The sequence below is a fragment of the Morchella sextelata genome (genome assembly GCF_020137385.1).
Source record: "Morchella sextelata strain SCLS chromosome Unknown scls_14, whole genome shotgun sequence".
Classification (NCBI taxonomy): domain Eukaryota; kingdom Fungi; phylum Ascomycota; class Pezizomycetes; order Pezizales; family Morchellaceae; genus Morchella; species Morchella sextelata.
In genome coordinates, this window is record NW_025408629.1 from 964,109 (window position 1) to 979,481 (window position 15,373).

A 15,373-nucleotide genomic window follows, 5' to 3' on the forward strand; every position below is an offset into this window, starting at 1 on the left:
CAACCAAGGCTGCAGGTGTTACAAAGGCTTTGACTAAGGGTGGTTGCCTTGGGTATCGGAAACACCTGCTGACGCTTAGAGAAAAAGCGGGGTAGCGGTGGTATTGTTTCCGGCACCGAGGAAAGGCTTCACCGGAACTTAGTAAGGAGTTAGGAGCAGAGAATAGAGGCCTTCGGAGTATAAGTACTCAGGTTCATTCTCGCCCTTCAGTCCTGTTCTCTCGAGTCTTCATCAAAAGGAAATATCAAGTTCTTATCGGTAGCAGAGCCCTTAAAGATTATTGAGTTCTAGCGATAGTATCTTTGAATAATCTGCAACCTGATTGTCTATCTTGCACGGCCGTCTCTATTCTACTTCATTCAATTTCTCTTTGAAGAGACCCCCATTACAGATAATCTTTAAGGCTCAAGTCACCTTCAGATTATTCTTCCTCTATACAAAATGTCCGCCCTCCCGGCTCCGGATGCACCTCTTCAGATTGAATGGCAGCCGGTGCCCCTCCAGCTTGATGCCACCGGGCAGACACAGCTTGTCAAGAAGCCCAGGACCGCTCTACAGACCTATATTCCCGGTTGTGAGCCTGCCTGGCAAGATACCGACGAGGTTTCCCTTCAGCAGTTCTTCACAGAGCTCCAGACCTACCTCCAGCACAGCCTGCAGAATCAGTTGACCCGGGGCAGTCAAGCACTCCTCCTTATACAAGAGCGCCAGGCAGCACAGAATGCTCTTATGGCAGAAGCTCTCGAGTATATGAGGATGGAGGTCAACTCCGTTCAGGAAGAACTCCGGAGGTATGCGGAAAGAGATGAACTGAATGATGATGCCATGGAGATCGAGTGGACAAATCCGGCCACCCCACCAGACTTTGTTGCCGAAATACAACGAGCCCTCGATGAAGGAAGGCTGGTGGTGGGTAGACCAGGAACTCCGGCACCAAATCCTCAGTCCAGGTCCTCTTCTAGGGCAGCTACCAGAACAATGCAGCGAAAGACTAGTCCCTTCGCAGCGTTTCCGGTCCGATCCTCTAGGAGAGTTATCCCTATTGTGCAGCCAGCAGTGGGAGCATCTCCCTTACCTCCCAGCTGCTTTAGTGGAGTACTCCCATTCCTTGGAGGAGCCGACCGATCCTTTGACTATGAAGGAGAGCTCTTCCCAGGTGCAGGCCGAGGACCTCCCAGTCCATTAGCCAGCCTGAGGAACCCAGGAAGGTTCACCATGTCTGGGGCCGCTCAAGCAACACCAACCTCACCATTGGCCAGCAACTCCGCACCAGTAGCACCTGTGGCCCCTCCTGCTGCGGCCGCCGCTCCCCCTCCTGCTAATGCACAGGGTGGAAGCGGTGGAAATCAGAACCCTCCACCTCCTGCGGCCCGCGCTCCCGCTCCTGGAGATCCAGATGGTTCTGACAGTTCAGACTCGGAACCAGAAGGTGGTGACAGAAGAGGCTGGCGGAGATACCTTAAGAAGAAGTTGGAAAAGAAACAAAGGGATTTGTTAGCTATGATGTCCCAGCAGTACCGACCTCCAGCCGCCTCTCAAGGGGGTGAGTAGCGAGTGTTCCACAGGGTACGAAGGAGGTAAATAGGGGACGGTATGGGAACTCGCAATAGGGGTACTACGGGACTCTAGCGTTGGTAAGGTTCGACGGAGCACGAAGGAAGCGAGGCGGTGGTCTTCTTTAAAGAAAGAAGAGGACGATAATATTGTATAGCAATAAACAGCGTAGATACAGAAGACGTTGCGTAAAGAAAGAAGAAAGAAGAGAACGAGAAAAACGAACAACCCCCCTTAATATACTCAAGGAAATCCCAACGATGACAAATCCAACATGACTCATACATTAACAATCAACAGAACCCGATAGAACCCAATAGAACCTTTCTGACTAATCCAACTCTCCGTAACCCCGTACCTCCACTAGTCGATCCATGAAAGTAGCCCCTCCCTTCAAGCGCGAGCTCCTGCGAGCCTTAACCTTAATCTTGCCTTCCAACGGTCCAGGTTTGTCGGGGTAATGTATATGGAAGATATCGACGGCGGCGGTATTATCGTGGTATGCGGCGGGTTCCCAGGTAGGGTCGGTATAGCCTGTCCATTTAACAAAGTATTGCAGGCCACCATTCCGTGTTTCTCGCGAGTCCAAGATTTCCTCAACTGCATACTCCTCCTCTTGCTCGACGATAACCGGTGGGGGTGGTGGTTGAATTTGCCCCGGTACAGGATCGTTTGCAGCGGGGTCTAGCAATGATACGTGGAAGACGGGGTGCATCTTCATACTCCTAGGCAGGTCGACTCGATACGCATAGGGTGATATAATTTCTTTAACGGGGAACGGTCCCAGCTTCTTCCAGTCCAGCTTCCGGGAGTTACGCGTGGTTCGGATGTTTTTTGCTGAAACAAACACCATATCGCCGATATCGTACCGTGGAGCCGGCGTCCGTTTGGTGTTGACGGCCTGCTCTTGTTGATCTTGTGCCGTGCGGATGTTGGAACGTAAGTGCTCATGGAGTTCCTTCATCTTCAAGGCGAAGTCTTTAGCATTGAGACTCGGTGGTGTCCTGTCGAGCGATTTAATCGTCACTGTGAACCGGGGGTGGAATCCATAGTTCGCGAAGAATGGTGTAGCTTTAGTGGATGCGGAGACCTGATTGTTGGCGGAGAATTCTGCCATAGGAAGCCATTTTACCCAATCGTCCTGTTGATAAGAGACATACCCACGTAGGTATTGCTCCATCACAGCATTCAGCCTTTCGGTTTGGCCGTCGGTCTCCGGGTGGAAGGCGGTGGACATCCTTGCCTCGATGTTGAGGTGTTTACAAAGAGCCTTCCAAAACTTAGCTGTAAATTGCGTACCGCGGTCGGAAGTGACGTGTGTGGGTAGCCCGTGGAGCTTCCATATGTTTCGCAGGTATAGTCGGGCGACGTCTTCGGAGTTGACAGTAGTATTGCAGGGCAGGAGATGTCGCATCTTTGTTAGCCGGTCAACCACTACCATAATTGCATCGTACCCTTCACTTTCCGGTAGGCCAGTAACGAAGTCCATCGATACCTCCTGCCATGGTTGTTCGGAAATCGGTAAAGGTCGAAGTACGCCGAGTTTTCCATGGGTGTTGGGTTTGCTTCGTTGACAGATGTGGCAGTTCCGAACGTAGCGGGCAATATAATTTCGCATGAGGGGCCAGTAGTAGTCCCGACTGACGAGTTCGAATGTTTTTTCGCGTCCCGGGTGTCCAGCAGAGGCAGCGTCATGGTAAAGTTGGAGGATTCGAAGCTTAAGAGGGTCGTAATCGGGGACATATATGCTGCCTCGGTAAAGCAATCGGCCTTCAACCTCGGTGCATTTGGCGAGTGATATGTCCTTTGATTGTCGATCGCCTTTATCCCGCATATCCAGTATCTTTTGGGGAAACGGGTCAGCGCTATATCCTTCATCGAATAATCCCTGCAATGAGGCGTTCTTTTCAGCGGGCTCGTTTGAGAAAGAACCCGCCAACAAACTTAGCTTTGCATCGAGATTCTCCTTCTTCAACACGACTTGACTCTGATGTAATTGTCTTTCATCCCCCTCTCCAGGGAGATCTCCTGATCTTCTTGTCAACGCGTCCGGTTTCCCTCCTTGTTTCCCTGGTCGGTATTTGATAACAAAGTTAAACCGTGACAGGTATTCTGCCCACCGTACTTGTCTCCGGTTGAGTTGTTTGGTACTCATAAAGTATTCGAGATTCTTATGATCGGATATGACGGCGATTGGGTGTGCAGCCCCTTCAAGTTCCGGTCGCCACTCCTCAAAAGACCGAATGATTGCCAGTAATTCCTTGTCGTAAATCTCGTAGTTGCATTCGGCGGGGGAGTGCTTTTTCGAGAAGTATGCAACAGGTCGGAGGATACCATTGTCATCGTATTGGGAGAGTACACCGGCGGAGACATAGTCAGATGCATCGGTTTCCACAGTAATTTCCTTCTCCGGGTCGAAATGGGTAAGAATGGGCGCCGTGGTAAAGGCTTCTTTCAGGGCGTTGAAGGCGGTTTGGGCTTCGGATGTCCATCCAAATGATATGTCCTTACGTGTCAGTCTGGTAAGAGGAGAAGCCAGTTCCGAGAACCCGCGTATGAATCGGCGGTAAAAGTTAGCAAAACCTAGGAATGCTTGTACATCCTTAACTGTTTTGGGGACGGTCCAATTCTTCACCGTCTCCACTTTCTTTGGGTCCATTTTAATACCATTGGGTTCGATAATCAGGCCGAGATAGGTGGTGCTTTGTGTATGAAATTCGCATTTCTCCGGTTTCAGCAGTACTCCATTTCTTTGTAGGGCTTCCAGAACCTTTTCGACGTGTATTTGATGTTCCTCGAAGGTGTCGCTGTAAATAAGGATATCGTCAAGGTAGGCTGTGCAGAACATATCAAGGTAATCACGGACGCAATCATTAATGAAATGTTGAAAGGTGGCTGGTGCATTGGTAAGGCCGAAGGGCATTACGGTGTATTCGAAATGTCCGTAACGCGTTCGGAAGGCTGTTTTCCATTCTTCACCCTCAGCCATTCGGATCTGGTTGTACCCTTGGCGAAGGTCAAGTTTGGTGTACCACTTGGCTTTGGAAAGGCGGTCGAGAGTTTCCCGGATGAGTGGCAGCGGGTAGCGATTTTTAACAGTAAGTTCGTTGAGGCCACGATAGTCGACACAGAGGCGGAGTGTTCCATCGGCATTTTTAACAAATAGGACAGGGGCACCGGCAGGCGAAGAGCTGGCCTGAATGAACCCCTTTTGAAGGTTGTCCTGTATGTATTGTTTCAGCACAATGAGTTCCTCGCGGGACATACCATAAAGCGGCCCAAAAGGGGGCTCTTTCTCTCCCTTGAGCGGTATCTTATGATCATAGGGACGGCGAGGTGGCATCTCGTTAGCGAATTCTTCGTCCATCATTTTATGAAATCTCTTATACCGGGTTGGGACCCGGTTCCTCCAGTCTTGCTTAGGGGCCTCGCCCGTTGCTTGATCTATTTCCTCAATAGTTGTACTAAAGATTTGGAGTTTGTCTCTCCGAGCAAAGCGACAAAGAGCAGCTGAACTGACGAGGTGAAAACGGGGCGGTGGTGCAACCCCTCTAATAGGAACGGGTATCGGGGAAGAGTTGCACTTGCGTTTACAGTACTCGGAGTCGAATAGTATGCTATTATCCTTGAACCGTAATGTTGCATCGTGCAATTGAAGCCAGGGGATTCCGAGGACGAGTGGGTACGAGCCGAGTTTGGTAACAAAGAAGGGGGTAGTTTCATGGTGGGAGTCAATGGATAGCGGCAGATAGCAGAGGTGGGTAATTTGTCCAGAAGATATGGGCCGACCGTCGATGACTTCAAGAGTGCGGGGTGATTTAAGGGGGAGAAATGGGAAGTTGTTATGGCGCGCGAATGTTTCATCAATGAATGCGAATCCGGAGCAACCGGTATCGATCAGTGCGTGAGTTTGAATGGGTGTTTTATTGTTTATAATTTTACAAGAAGCAACAAAATGATCCCCATCCAATTTATCCTCCACAGACGATACCGAGAAGCCAGAGATAGAAAACGCAGACAAAGGAGAAACATTGAAAGGTCCCGGGCAGGGGCCATTAATCAAGCCCGGGACTACTGAAAACCCGACTCAGAGGAGGCGGGACTAGCGACCGGTGGAGCAGCAGGGTCGACGGCCGTATGGCTGGGTGCGAGGAGGGCCCCTCTCATAACCGGTTGGTTACCGCGCGGGCGATTGGCAGAGGGGCAGTTGGCAAAAACATGACCGGGGTTGGCACAGTACATACAGAGATTGTTGTCCCTTCGCCATTGCTTTTCAGCGGCAGAGGTTTTGCGTTGTCCATTGACAAAAGTGTATCGTTGTTCAATGGCAGGGCGTTGAGTAGGGCGGCTTTGGAGAGCGGAAAGATCTATTGGGGCGAGGCCTCCGGCGGTATGAGATGGGTGTGCGACAGCAGCGGGGGCGGTGAATTGTCCCATTGTATTCCGAATGGCCCTTTGTTCAGCTTTGCGGCCCCGAACCTGGTTATCGATTGTCATCAACATGGTGGCATAGGCTTCGACAGTGTTAGGCCTGTCTGTCCGGTAGGTCATAGTGTCCTTCAAGTCTTCTGACAGTCCTTCGGCCAGGGCATCGATCTTGGCTCCCTCGTTATAGTCCAGGTATGCCACGATGCGGAGGAACTGCAAATAATAGGTAGCGAAGTCCCCTTTGCCTTGCTTCAGGGCAACGAGTTGGCGACGGGCGGTACCCCGGGGGTCTGGGTCTCCAAACGAGGCTTCCAGGTGGGCAACAAAGGCAGTGACGGAGGAGAAGGGGGCGGCAGGGTTAGCATTGACGAGTGGAACGACCTGGTCAAGGGCCCTTCCTTCCAAGCGACTGACTGCATAGATAACCTTTGCTGCCTCGTTTCGGAACCGATCGTGGTTGACCTCAAGTTTCATTCGAAGTTGGGTGGTGAATCCGGGGAGCTTGGTGCGGGTGCCATCGAATTTTTCAGGGTCTGGGAACTTTTCGGACCTGAAGGCGGGGGCAGGAGCAGGTGGGGGAGCAGCGGCAACGGGGACAGCGACGGTAGGGGCGGGGGCAGCACGGGCGACGTTGAGGTCGAGGTTGAGCTGGTTTATCTGCTCCTCGAGGTTGTCAATGGTTTCATTAGCGGCGGTGAGTTGTGCATGGAGAGTGTCCCTTTGGAGGCGGACGTGCTGGACGAGGGTGGCGATGTTATCGAATAGTTCAGTAGAGTCGGCCTCATACATCTGTCTGAATGCTTCTACATCGTTGGGTGCGGCCCATACAGGTGGGTCGGGGGTGGACATGTCGTACGGTGCGGATGACGACGCAACGTAATCTCAAGGGGGTGAGTAGCGAGTGTTCCGCAGGGTACGAAGGAGGTAAATAGGGGACGGTATGGGAACTCGCAATAGGGGTACTACGGGACTCTAGCGTTGGTAAGGTTCGACGGAGCACGAAGGAAGCGAGGCGGTGGTCTTCTTTAAAGAAAGAAGAGGACGATAATATTGTATAGCAATAAACAGCGTAGATACAGAAGACGTTGCGTAAAGAAAGAAGAAAGAAGAGAACGAGAAAAACGAACAACCCCCCTTAATATACTCAAGGAAATCCCAACGATGACAAATCCAACATGACTCATACATTAACAATCAACAGAACCCGATAGAACCCAATAGAACCTTTCTGACTAATCCAACTCTCCGTAACCCCGTACCTCCACTAGTCGATCCATGAAACCGCCTCTCCCCCTACTGCTTCTACTAGGGCCCGAGAACCAAAGGCACCACCACCCTCCAAGTTCCAGGGCAAAGCGGAGCAAGTGGAGACCTTCATCCGGCAATGTGAGAATGTGTTCTCCATTGAAAGCCTATCATTCACCTCTGAGGAGGTTAAGATCCGATATGCAGGCAACTTGATGGAAGGAGAGGCAGCGATCCGATGGTATGAGGCATACCACAACTCAATTGATCAAACCTCCGCCAACCGTCTTGCCGGAATGCCGGTGATGTTGGACCAGAGATGGAAGCGCTGTGATTCCTTTGTGGATGCTTTTAGAGCAGCCTTCGGTGAAGCCATCTCTAGAGATGATGCGGTAGCCCATTGGAATACCCTTACCCACACGGCTCGAGGAGGAATAGATCTCTTCCTGAATACTATCATTCAGCTGATGTGGAAGACTGGCTATGAGGGTCAGTTGGTGGATGATAAGATCAACAATTCCCTCCTTCCGGACCTAGGCATGAGTTGGGCTCTCTTCAATCCCAAGCCAAAGTCCTTGATGGAGCGGATAGCTTGTGAGGGATGCGTACCAGACCACAAGAGTACCCTACGCAGAGCTCAGAGTTCGGCTAACAGCTACAAAGGTAGAAGTCTCCAAGGTCTCTTCAGTCAACCTCGAGTATGAATCTCCTTGATCCGATACGAGCCCCGCGAGCTACGTTATCAACAAAGATTCACTAGAGTTAGCGTATGACGCTTCGACCGTCTTCGACGTAATAGTTCAGGTAGAGTTCGAAGTCACGATAGAATAGAGTATTTCCAAAAGTGTAGACAAATAAAGTTGTAACTCGCGTATCAACGATTTATATTGTTAAGACTCTGATTTCGCCGATAATGGTTTGGCTAGTCAGTGAATGGCACAGTATTTATATCCCTCGCTTATGTCTCGAGGACCCAGTCTACTAATAATACAGAATACCCTCGGGGCCTGCCCGAGACCCTGAAAAACAACCAAGAACTTTTAACTCCTAAGTCCGTAACCCAAACTCCTAAACCCGCTGAAACCCCTCAACCTATTTACCCACTCTAATGCACGTTTCCCTGTCGATGTTTCCTCTCCATCGGCCGTCTGGTGGATAATCGTCAGCGTCGGCTACTCGTAGGTCTCGGACGACAAAGCTACCTACTCGGGCCTCTTCCCACATCGCTTTCCCACATAGCAGAGTCCTCTCATGCCCATAGGTACCGCCGATAGGTACTCGGTCGGCTGGTGGCTTGCGCCGATTCACTCCGAGTGATCCGATCTTCGATCCGATTGCTTCCAGCTGTCCCTCATATATCCACCGGTTACCAAAGCACTCCCCTCCGGTGGTTTGACGCTCCGGGGGTTATTATTGGGGTCGAAAACGTGTTTTTTATGACTCCGTGTTTTGGTCGTATATTGGTCGCACCACACCCCACGGGTGCGGTCCAGAGTTGACATTAGCGTGCAGAGGGTATTGGGGTATCTACTGGCCTTTTCTCGCACTCCCGTAAATGCTTGGCATGCCCGTAACAGGAACCTTGGGAACATCTCAAGAAGAGTGCTGAACAAGCCCTTCGGGATTTCCACATGAGGTATCCTAAGAAACCCAAGGACAAGCGGATTGTTGGGGTGTAGTTTTTTCCTTTAGATTTTCATTCCTTACATATCACGGAATTTCTTGTCACATAGAATGGATGGTAATAGAATGTTTATAGATCTTGGAGACCAAGATCCTGGAAGAGGGGAGTGGTGTAACGGAGCCATTTCAACTGTCTGGTGTATGAGTACACACAGGGCCCGGTTACATGCTGAGAGCTATTGATAGAAGCCAGTTGCACGGTGATATGCAAGTACCGGCAGTGTGGTTAGCTACCAGCTGTTAGAGTAACTACATTCCGGGCGCTAGGAAGGGGATTGTTACGGGCATGCCAAGCATTTATGAGAAAAGGCTAGTAGCTACCCCAATACCCTCTGCACGCTAACGTCAACTCTGGACCGCACCCGCGGGGTGTGGTGCGACCAAAATACGACCAAAACACGGAGTCATAAAAAACACGTTTTCGACCCCAATAATAACCCCCGGAGCGTCAAACCGCCGGAGGGGAGTGCTTTGGTACCGGTGGATATATGAGGGACAGCTGGAAGCAATCGGATCGAAGATCGGATCACTCGGAGCGAATCGGCGCAAGCTACCAGCCGACCGAGTACCTATCGGCGGTACCTATGGGCATGAGAGGACTCTGCTATGTGGGAAAGCGATGTGGGAAGAGGCCTGAGTAGGTAGCCTTGTCGTCCGAGACCTACGAGTAGCCGACGCTGACGATTATCCACCAGACGGCCGATGGAGAGGAAACATCGACAGGGAAACGTGCATTAGAGTGGGTAAATAGGTTGAGGGGTTTTAGCGGGTTTAGGAGTTTGGGTTACGGACTTAGGAGTTAAATGTTCTTGGTTGTTTTTCAGGGTCTCGGGCAGGCCCCGAGTGTATTCTGTATTATTAGTAGACTGGGTCCTCGAGACATAAGCGAGGGATATAAATACCGTGTCATTCACTGACTAGCCAAAACCATCATCGGCGAAATCAGAGTCTTAACAATATAAATCGTTGATACGCGAGTTACAACTTTATTTGACGATACTTTTGGAAATACTTTACTCTTTTGTGACTTCGCACTCTACCTGAACTATTACGTCGAAGACGGTCGAATACCATCCGCTAACTCTAGTGAATCTTTGTTGATAACGTAGCTCGCGGGGCCCGTATCGGATCAAGGAGAATTATACTCGACGTTGACTGAAGAGACCTTGGAGACTTCTACCTTTGTAGCTGTTAGCCGAACTCTGAGCTCTGCTTAGTGTACTCTTGTGATCTGGTACGCATCCCTCACAGTATATTGTTACTCACAAGTTCACTTGGAGTAACGAAGTCACCTCAAAAAGAAGAACTATCATCATTATCCCTATCACAATGACTACCCGAAGGGATAATTATTTCATAGATAACTCGGCCGTAACTGAGGAGGCCGGGGAAGATTCTATGGTAATATCAAGGGTTGCTAGCCCAGATCCCCTACTCCAGGGAGGACCCTCTACACAAACTAGGCAATCGAGCAAACGCTCTGCTCAAGCCCAGTTTACGAGGAATATGCAGGAGTTTTTGGATACCCATGAGGCACAAATGAGGTATCCTGGTACAGCTGGACAGGCCATGTGGCAGCAGCTACAAAACCTCCAGGAACAAGTGCAAGAGGGCGGGCAAGTCCTGGACAAGAAAGTACGGCAAGAAGCCATCGCCCAGAAGCAACATCTCGAATCGCTCTTTGAGCTCGTCGAAAATGTTCGGCAAGTACAGGAAGCCGCACGAGCCGCCGACCACCAGGTTCTGGATCGCAACCATCGGATTACCCAGAACCAACTGCTGGAGGCGGAACGACAGCTGAGAGTTGCAAGAGAAGAACGAGAGCAGGAGAAAAGGGAACAGCGGGAACTGTTGGCGCAATTCAAGCAGTCCGATGACGTAAGAAACCAACGAATAGCCGAGATGGAGGAACGACTACGACAACATATGTCGGTAGCACCCTCCATGGTGAGTATTCCCTTGGACCCTAATGCACCCCAAATGGTTCCTGTTGGCAATGGCAAGAAACCCGAAAATGCTGGCCCAGTAGGAGGAAATGCTGGCCCAGTAGGAGGAAACGCTGGCCCCGTAGGGGTAAATGGAGGCAGGCAACCGGAGGATGCCGGCCCAGTGCAGGAAAATAGTGGCAGGAGACCGGTGGGAACTGCCCCCGTCGGCGGGAATGGTGGAAATCAACCTCCCCGAAACCCACCGAGAGGTAATATTGGGGGAGACCCAGAACCTTCCGACGATGATGACGATGATAACAGCGAATGGTCGCATGGTCGGAAGAATTGGAGAATGAATCGAGGCGGGAACCGGAATTCGGCGCCGCCTGAAGACGAGGATATGGTAGATTCACTCGCCAAAATACCATTCGAGTTCGATAATGCCAGGAAGCATAACCTGCGGCATTGGCTCATGGAGTGCGAGATCTACTTCGAGCAGGAGCCCAAGAAGTTCCGAACGGACAGGAACAAGGTACTGTTCGCTGGGACGTATACGTGTGGGTTGGCAAAGGTGTTACGGGCATGCCAAGCATTTATGAAAAGGCTAGTAGCTACCCCAATACCCTCTGCACGCTAACGTCAACTCTGGACCGCACCCGCGGGGTGTGGTGCGACCAATATACGACCAAAACACGGAGTCATAAAAAACACGTTTTCGACCCCAATAATAACCCCTGGAGCGTCAAACCGCCGGAGGAGAGTGCTTTGGTACCGGTGGATATATGAGGGACAGCTGGAAGCAATCGGATCGAAGATCGGATCACTCGGAGCGAATCGGCGCAAGCCACCAGCCGACCGAGTACCTATCGGCGGTACCTATGGGCATGAGAGGACTCTGCTATGTGGGAAAGCAATGTGGGAAGAGGCCTGAGTAGGTAGCTTTGCCGTCCGAGACCTACGAGTAGCCGGCGCTGACGATTATCCACCAGACGGCCGATGGAGAGGAAACATCGACAGGGAAACGTGCACTAGAGTGGGTAAATAGGTTGAGGGGTTTAGCGGGTTTAGGAGTTTGGGTTACGGACTTAGGAGTTAATTGTTCTTGGTTGTTTTTCAGGGTCTTGGGTAGGCCCCGAGTGTATTCTGTATTATTAGTAGACTGGGTCCTCGAGACATACGCGAGGGATATAAATACCGTGTCATTCACTGACTAGCCAAACCATTATCGGCGAAATCAGAGTCTTAACAATATAAATCGTTGATACGCGAGTTACAACTTTATTTGACTATACTTTTGAAATTACTTTACTCTATCGTGGCTTCGAACTCTACCTGAACTATTACGTCGAAGACGGTCGAAGCATCATACGCTAACTCTAGTGAATCTTGGTTGATAACGTAGCTCGCGGGGCCGGTGTTACGGGCATGCCAAGCATTTACGGGAGTGAGAGAAAGGCTAGTAGATACCCCAATACCCTCTGTACGCTAATATCAACTCTTGACCACACTCGCGGAGTGTGGTGCGACCAAATTACGACCAAAACCCAGAGTCATAAAAAACACGTTTTCGACCCCAATAATAACCCCCGGAGCGTCAAACCGCCGGAGGGGAGTGTTTTGGTACCGGTGGATATATGAGGGACAGCTGGAATCAATCGGATCGAAGATCGGACCGCTCGGAGGGAATCGGCGCAAGCTGCCAGCCGACCGAGTACCTATCGGCGGTACCTGTGGGCATGAGAGGACTCTGCTATGTGGGAAAGCGATGTGGGAAGAGGCCTGAGTAGGTAGCCTTGCCGTCCGAGACCTCCGAATAGCCGACGCTGACGATTATCCACCAGACGGCCGATGGAGAAGAAACATCGACAGGGAAACGTGCATTAGAGTGGATAAATAGGTTGAGGGGTTTCAGCGGATTTAGGAGTTTGGGTTACGGACTTAGGAGTTAAATGTTCTTGGTTGTTTTTCAGGGTCTCGGGCATGCCCCGAGTGTATTCTGTATTATTAGTAGACTGGGTCCTCGAGACATAAGCGAGGGATATAAATACTGTGTCATTCACTGACTAGCCAAACGATTATCGGCGAAATCAGAGTCTTAACAATATAAATCGTTGATACGCGAGTTACAACTTTATTTGACTATACTTTTGAAAACACTTTACTCTATCGTGACTTCGAACTCTACCTGAACTATTACGTCGAAGACGGTCGAATTCTATACGCTAACTCTAGTGAATCTTCGTTGATAACGTAGCTCGCGGGGCCCGTATCGGATCAAGGAGAATCATACTCGACGTTGACTGAAGAGACCTTGGAGACTTCTACCTTTGTAGCTGTTAGCCGAACTCTGAGCTCTGCGTAGTGTACTCTTGTGGTCTGGTACGCATCCCTCACAGTATATTGTTACTCACAAGTTCACTTGGAGTAACGAAGTCACCTCGAAAGGAAGAACTATCATCATTATCCCCTATTACAATGACTGCCCGAAGGGATAATTATTTCATAGATACCTCGGCCGCAACCGAGGAGGCCGGGGGGGAAGATTCTATGGTAATATCGAGGGCTGCTAGCCCAGATCCCCTACTTACGGGAGGACCCTCCACAACAACTAGGCAATCGAGTAAACGCTCTGCTCAAGCCCAGTTCGTGAGGAATATGCAGGAGTTTTTGGATACCCATGAGGCACAAATGAGGTATCTTGGTGCAGCTGGACAGGCCGTATGGTAGCAGCTACAAAACCTCCAGGAGCAAGTCCAAGGGAGTGGACAAATCCTCGATAAGAAGGTACGGCAAGAAGCCATTGCCCAAAAACAACATCTCGAGTCACTCTTTGAGCTCGTCACCCATGTTCAACAAATGCAGGAAACCGCACGAGCCGCCGACCATGAGGTTCTGGACCGTAACCATCGGATTACCCAGAACCAACTATTGGAAGCGGAGCGACAGCTGAGGTTGGTACGAGAAGAGAGGGAGCAGGAGAAAGGTGAACAACGAGCTATGTTTGCGCAGTTCAAGCAGTCCGATGAGATAAGAAACCAACGGATAGCCGAGATGGAGGAACTACTGCGACAACATCTATCAGTAGCACCTTCCGTGGCTAGTGCTCCCTTAGATCCTAATGCACCCCGAACAGTTCCTGTTGGCAATAGCAAGAACCCCCAAAATACTGGCCCCCAAACATCAGGGAATGGCAAGCAACCAGAAGAAGCTGGCCCAGTTGGTGGAAACGGAGGCAAGCAACCGGAGGACGCAGGCCCAATACAGGGGAACAGTGGCAGGCGCCCGGTAGGGAATGCTCCGGTAGGAGGGAATGGGGGAAATCAACCTCCCCGAAACCCACCAAGAGGGAACGTTGGGGGAGATCCAGAACCTTCCGATGACGATGACGACGATAACAGCGAATGGTCGCACGGTCGGAAGAATTGGAGAATGAACCGAGGCGGGAACCGGAATTCGGCGCCGCCCGAAGACGAGGATATGGTAGATTCGCTCGCCAAAATTCCCTTCGAGTTTGATAATGCCCGGAAGCATAACCTGCGGCATTGGCTCATGGAGTGCGAAATCTACTTCGAGCAGAAGCCAAAGAAATTTCGAACAGACAGGAATAAAGTACTGTTCGCTGGAACATATACGTGTGGGTTGGCGAAGGAATGGTTTATGGAATACATCGAAACCAAGATGCTAGGACCGGCAGCCGCGGACTACGCTACTTGGACTCGGTTCCGTCAGGAGATTAGGAAACGTTTTCTAAGCACTCAAGAGGCTATGGAGAACGCGATGAAGATGCAGCAGTTTAAGTACTCTGCTAACATCGGAGACTACTTGACGAGAATGGAGATCATGAACCAGCACGCTCAGATGAAAGGAGCATCCTATCGCGCCGCCCTGCTCCAAGGACTACCAAATGAAATCCGGGAGCGCCACTCACGCTTCGATCCAACCGATGACGACTCCGAGTACATCCAAGAGTTGGAACGAGCCGGCAAGGCTCATGAAGCTTATCAAGAGCAGATGAAGATGTTGGGGAAAGCGGAGTCGAGAGGAAGGGAGACGAATAATGGTGGGAACTCGCGGCAAAAGGAGAAGGGGTTTAAGATCAAGGGGAGGGCTCAGACTGAGGAGAAAGAAAAGGGGCAAGATAAGAAGAGCACCAGCAAGAACAAGTCGGGGAATAAGCCAATATACCACGACTATGACGAAGCCACCAAAGGAGTTCCACAGCCGGTCCGAGAACAGCGAAAGACCGATGGAGCCTGTGTGCGATGTGGCCGAAAGGGTCATCTTTGGAAGTGGTGTCGTTCAGATGCTAACAGCAGTGCATCTATCTCCTCTTTCTCCCGAAAGCGTACCCGCGATGACGATGGCGACCACGATATGGAACCACCGGAACCCCAACCTCAGAGAAAGCGAATGAGGCACCGTGCTAAGAAGCCGGCTGCGACGGCTGCTGCGGAGTACACCAGTGGGCAAGCATTTGTGCGAGAACGCGGATCGGAATCTGAGATGGATTTCGATGAGGATTTTTAAAAGGGGAC

At 50.8% G+C, this 15,373-nt stretch overlaps 4 protein-coding genes across 4 annotated transcripts; 3 read left to right on the top strand and 1 right to left on the bottom strand.

The window, feature by feature from the left end:
* Window positions 1-441: 441 nt before the first annotated feature.
* On the top strand, window positions 442-1,551 carry H6S33_003113 (uncharacterized protein; the record flags this gene model as incomplete). The annotated part of the gene is made up of 1 exon (XM_044834467.1): window positions 442-1,551. The coding sequence occupies one exon, from the start codon at window positions 442-444 to the stop codon at window positions 1,549-1,551; it is 1,110 nt and encodes a 369-aa protein (XP_044692320.1).
* A 334-nt stretch (window positions 1,552-1,885) lies between these two features.
* H6S33_003114 (uncharacterized protein) lies at window positions 1,886-6,831 on the bottom strand (the record flags this gene model as incomplete). Its single annotated transcript, XM_044834469.1, has 2 exons — window positions 1,886-5,625; window positions 5,658-6,831. The coding sequence occupies 2 exons, from the start codon at window positions 6,829-6,831 to the stop codon at window positions 1,886-1,888; spliced, it is 4,914 nt and encodes a 1,637-aa protein (XP_044692321.1).
* Window positions 6,832-7,250: 419 nt separating this feature from the next.
* On the top strand, window positions 7,251-7,832 carry H6S33_003115 (uncharacterized protein; the record flags this gene model as incomplete). Its single annotated transcript, XM_044834470.1, has 1 exon — window positions 7,251-7,832. A coding segment is annotated over one exon (582 nt), but the record flags the coding sequence as incomplete, so codon positions are not given.
* Window positions 7,833-13,583: 5,751 nt separating this feature from the next.
* H6S33_003116 (uncharacterized protein) lies at window positions 13,584-15,365 on the top strand (the record flags this gene model as incomplete). The annotated part of the gene is made up of 1 exon (XM_044834471.1): window positions 13,584-15,365. A coding segment is annotated over one exon (1,782 nt), but the record flags the coding sequence as incomplete, so codon positions are not given.
* Window positions 15,366-15,373: the final 8 nt, after the last annotated feature.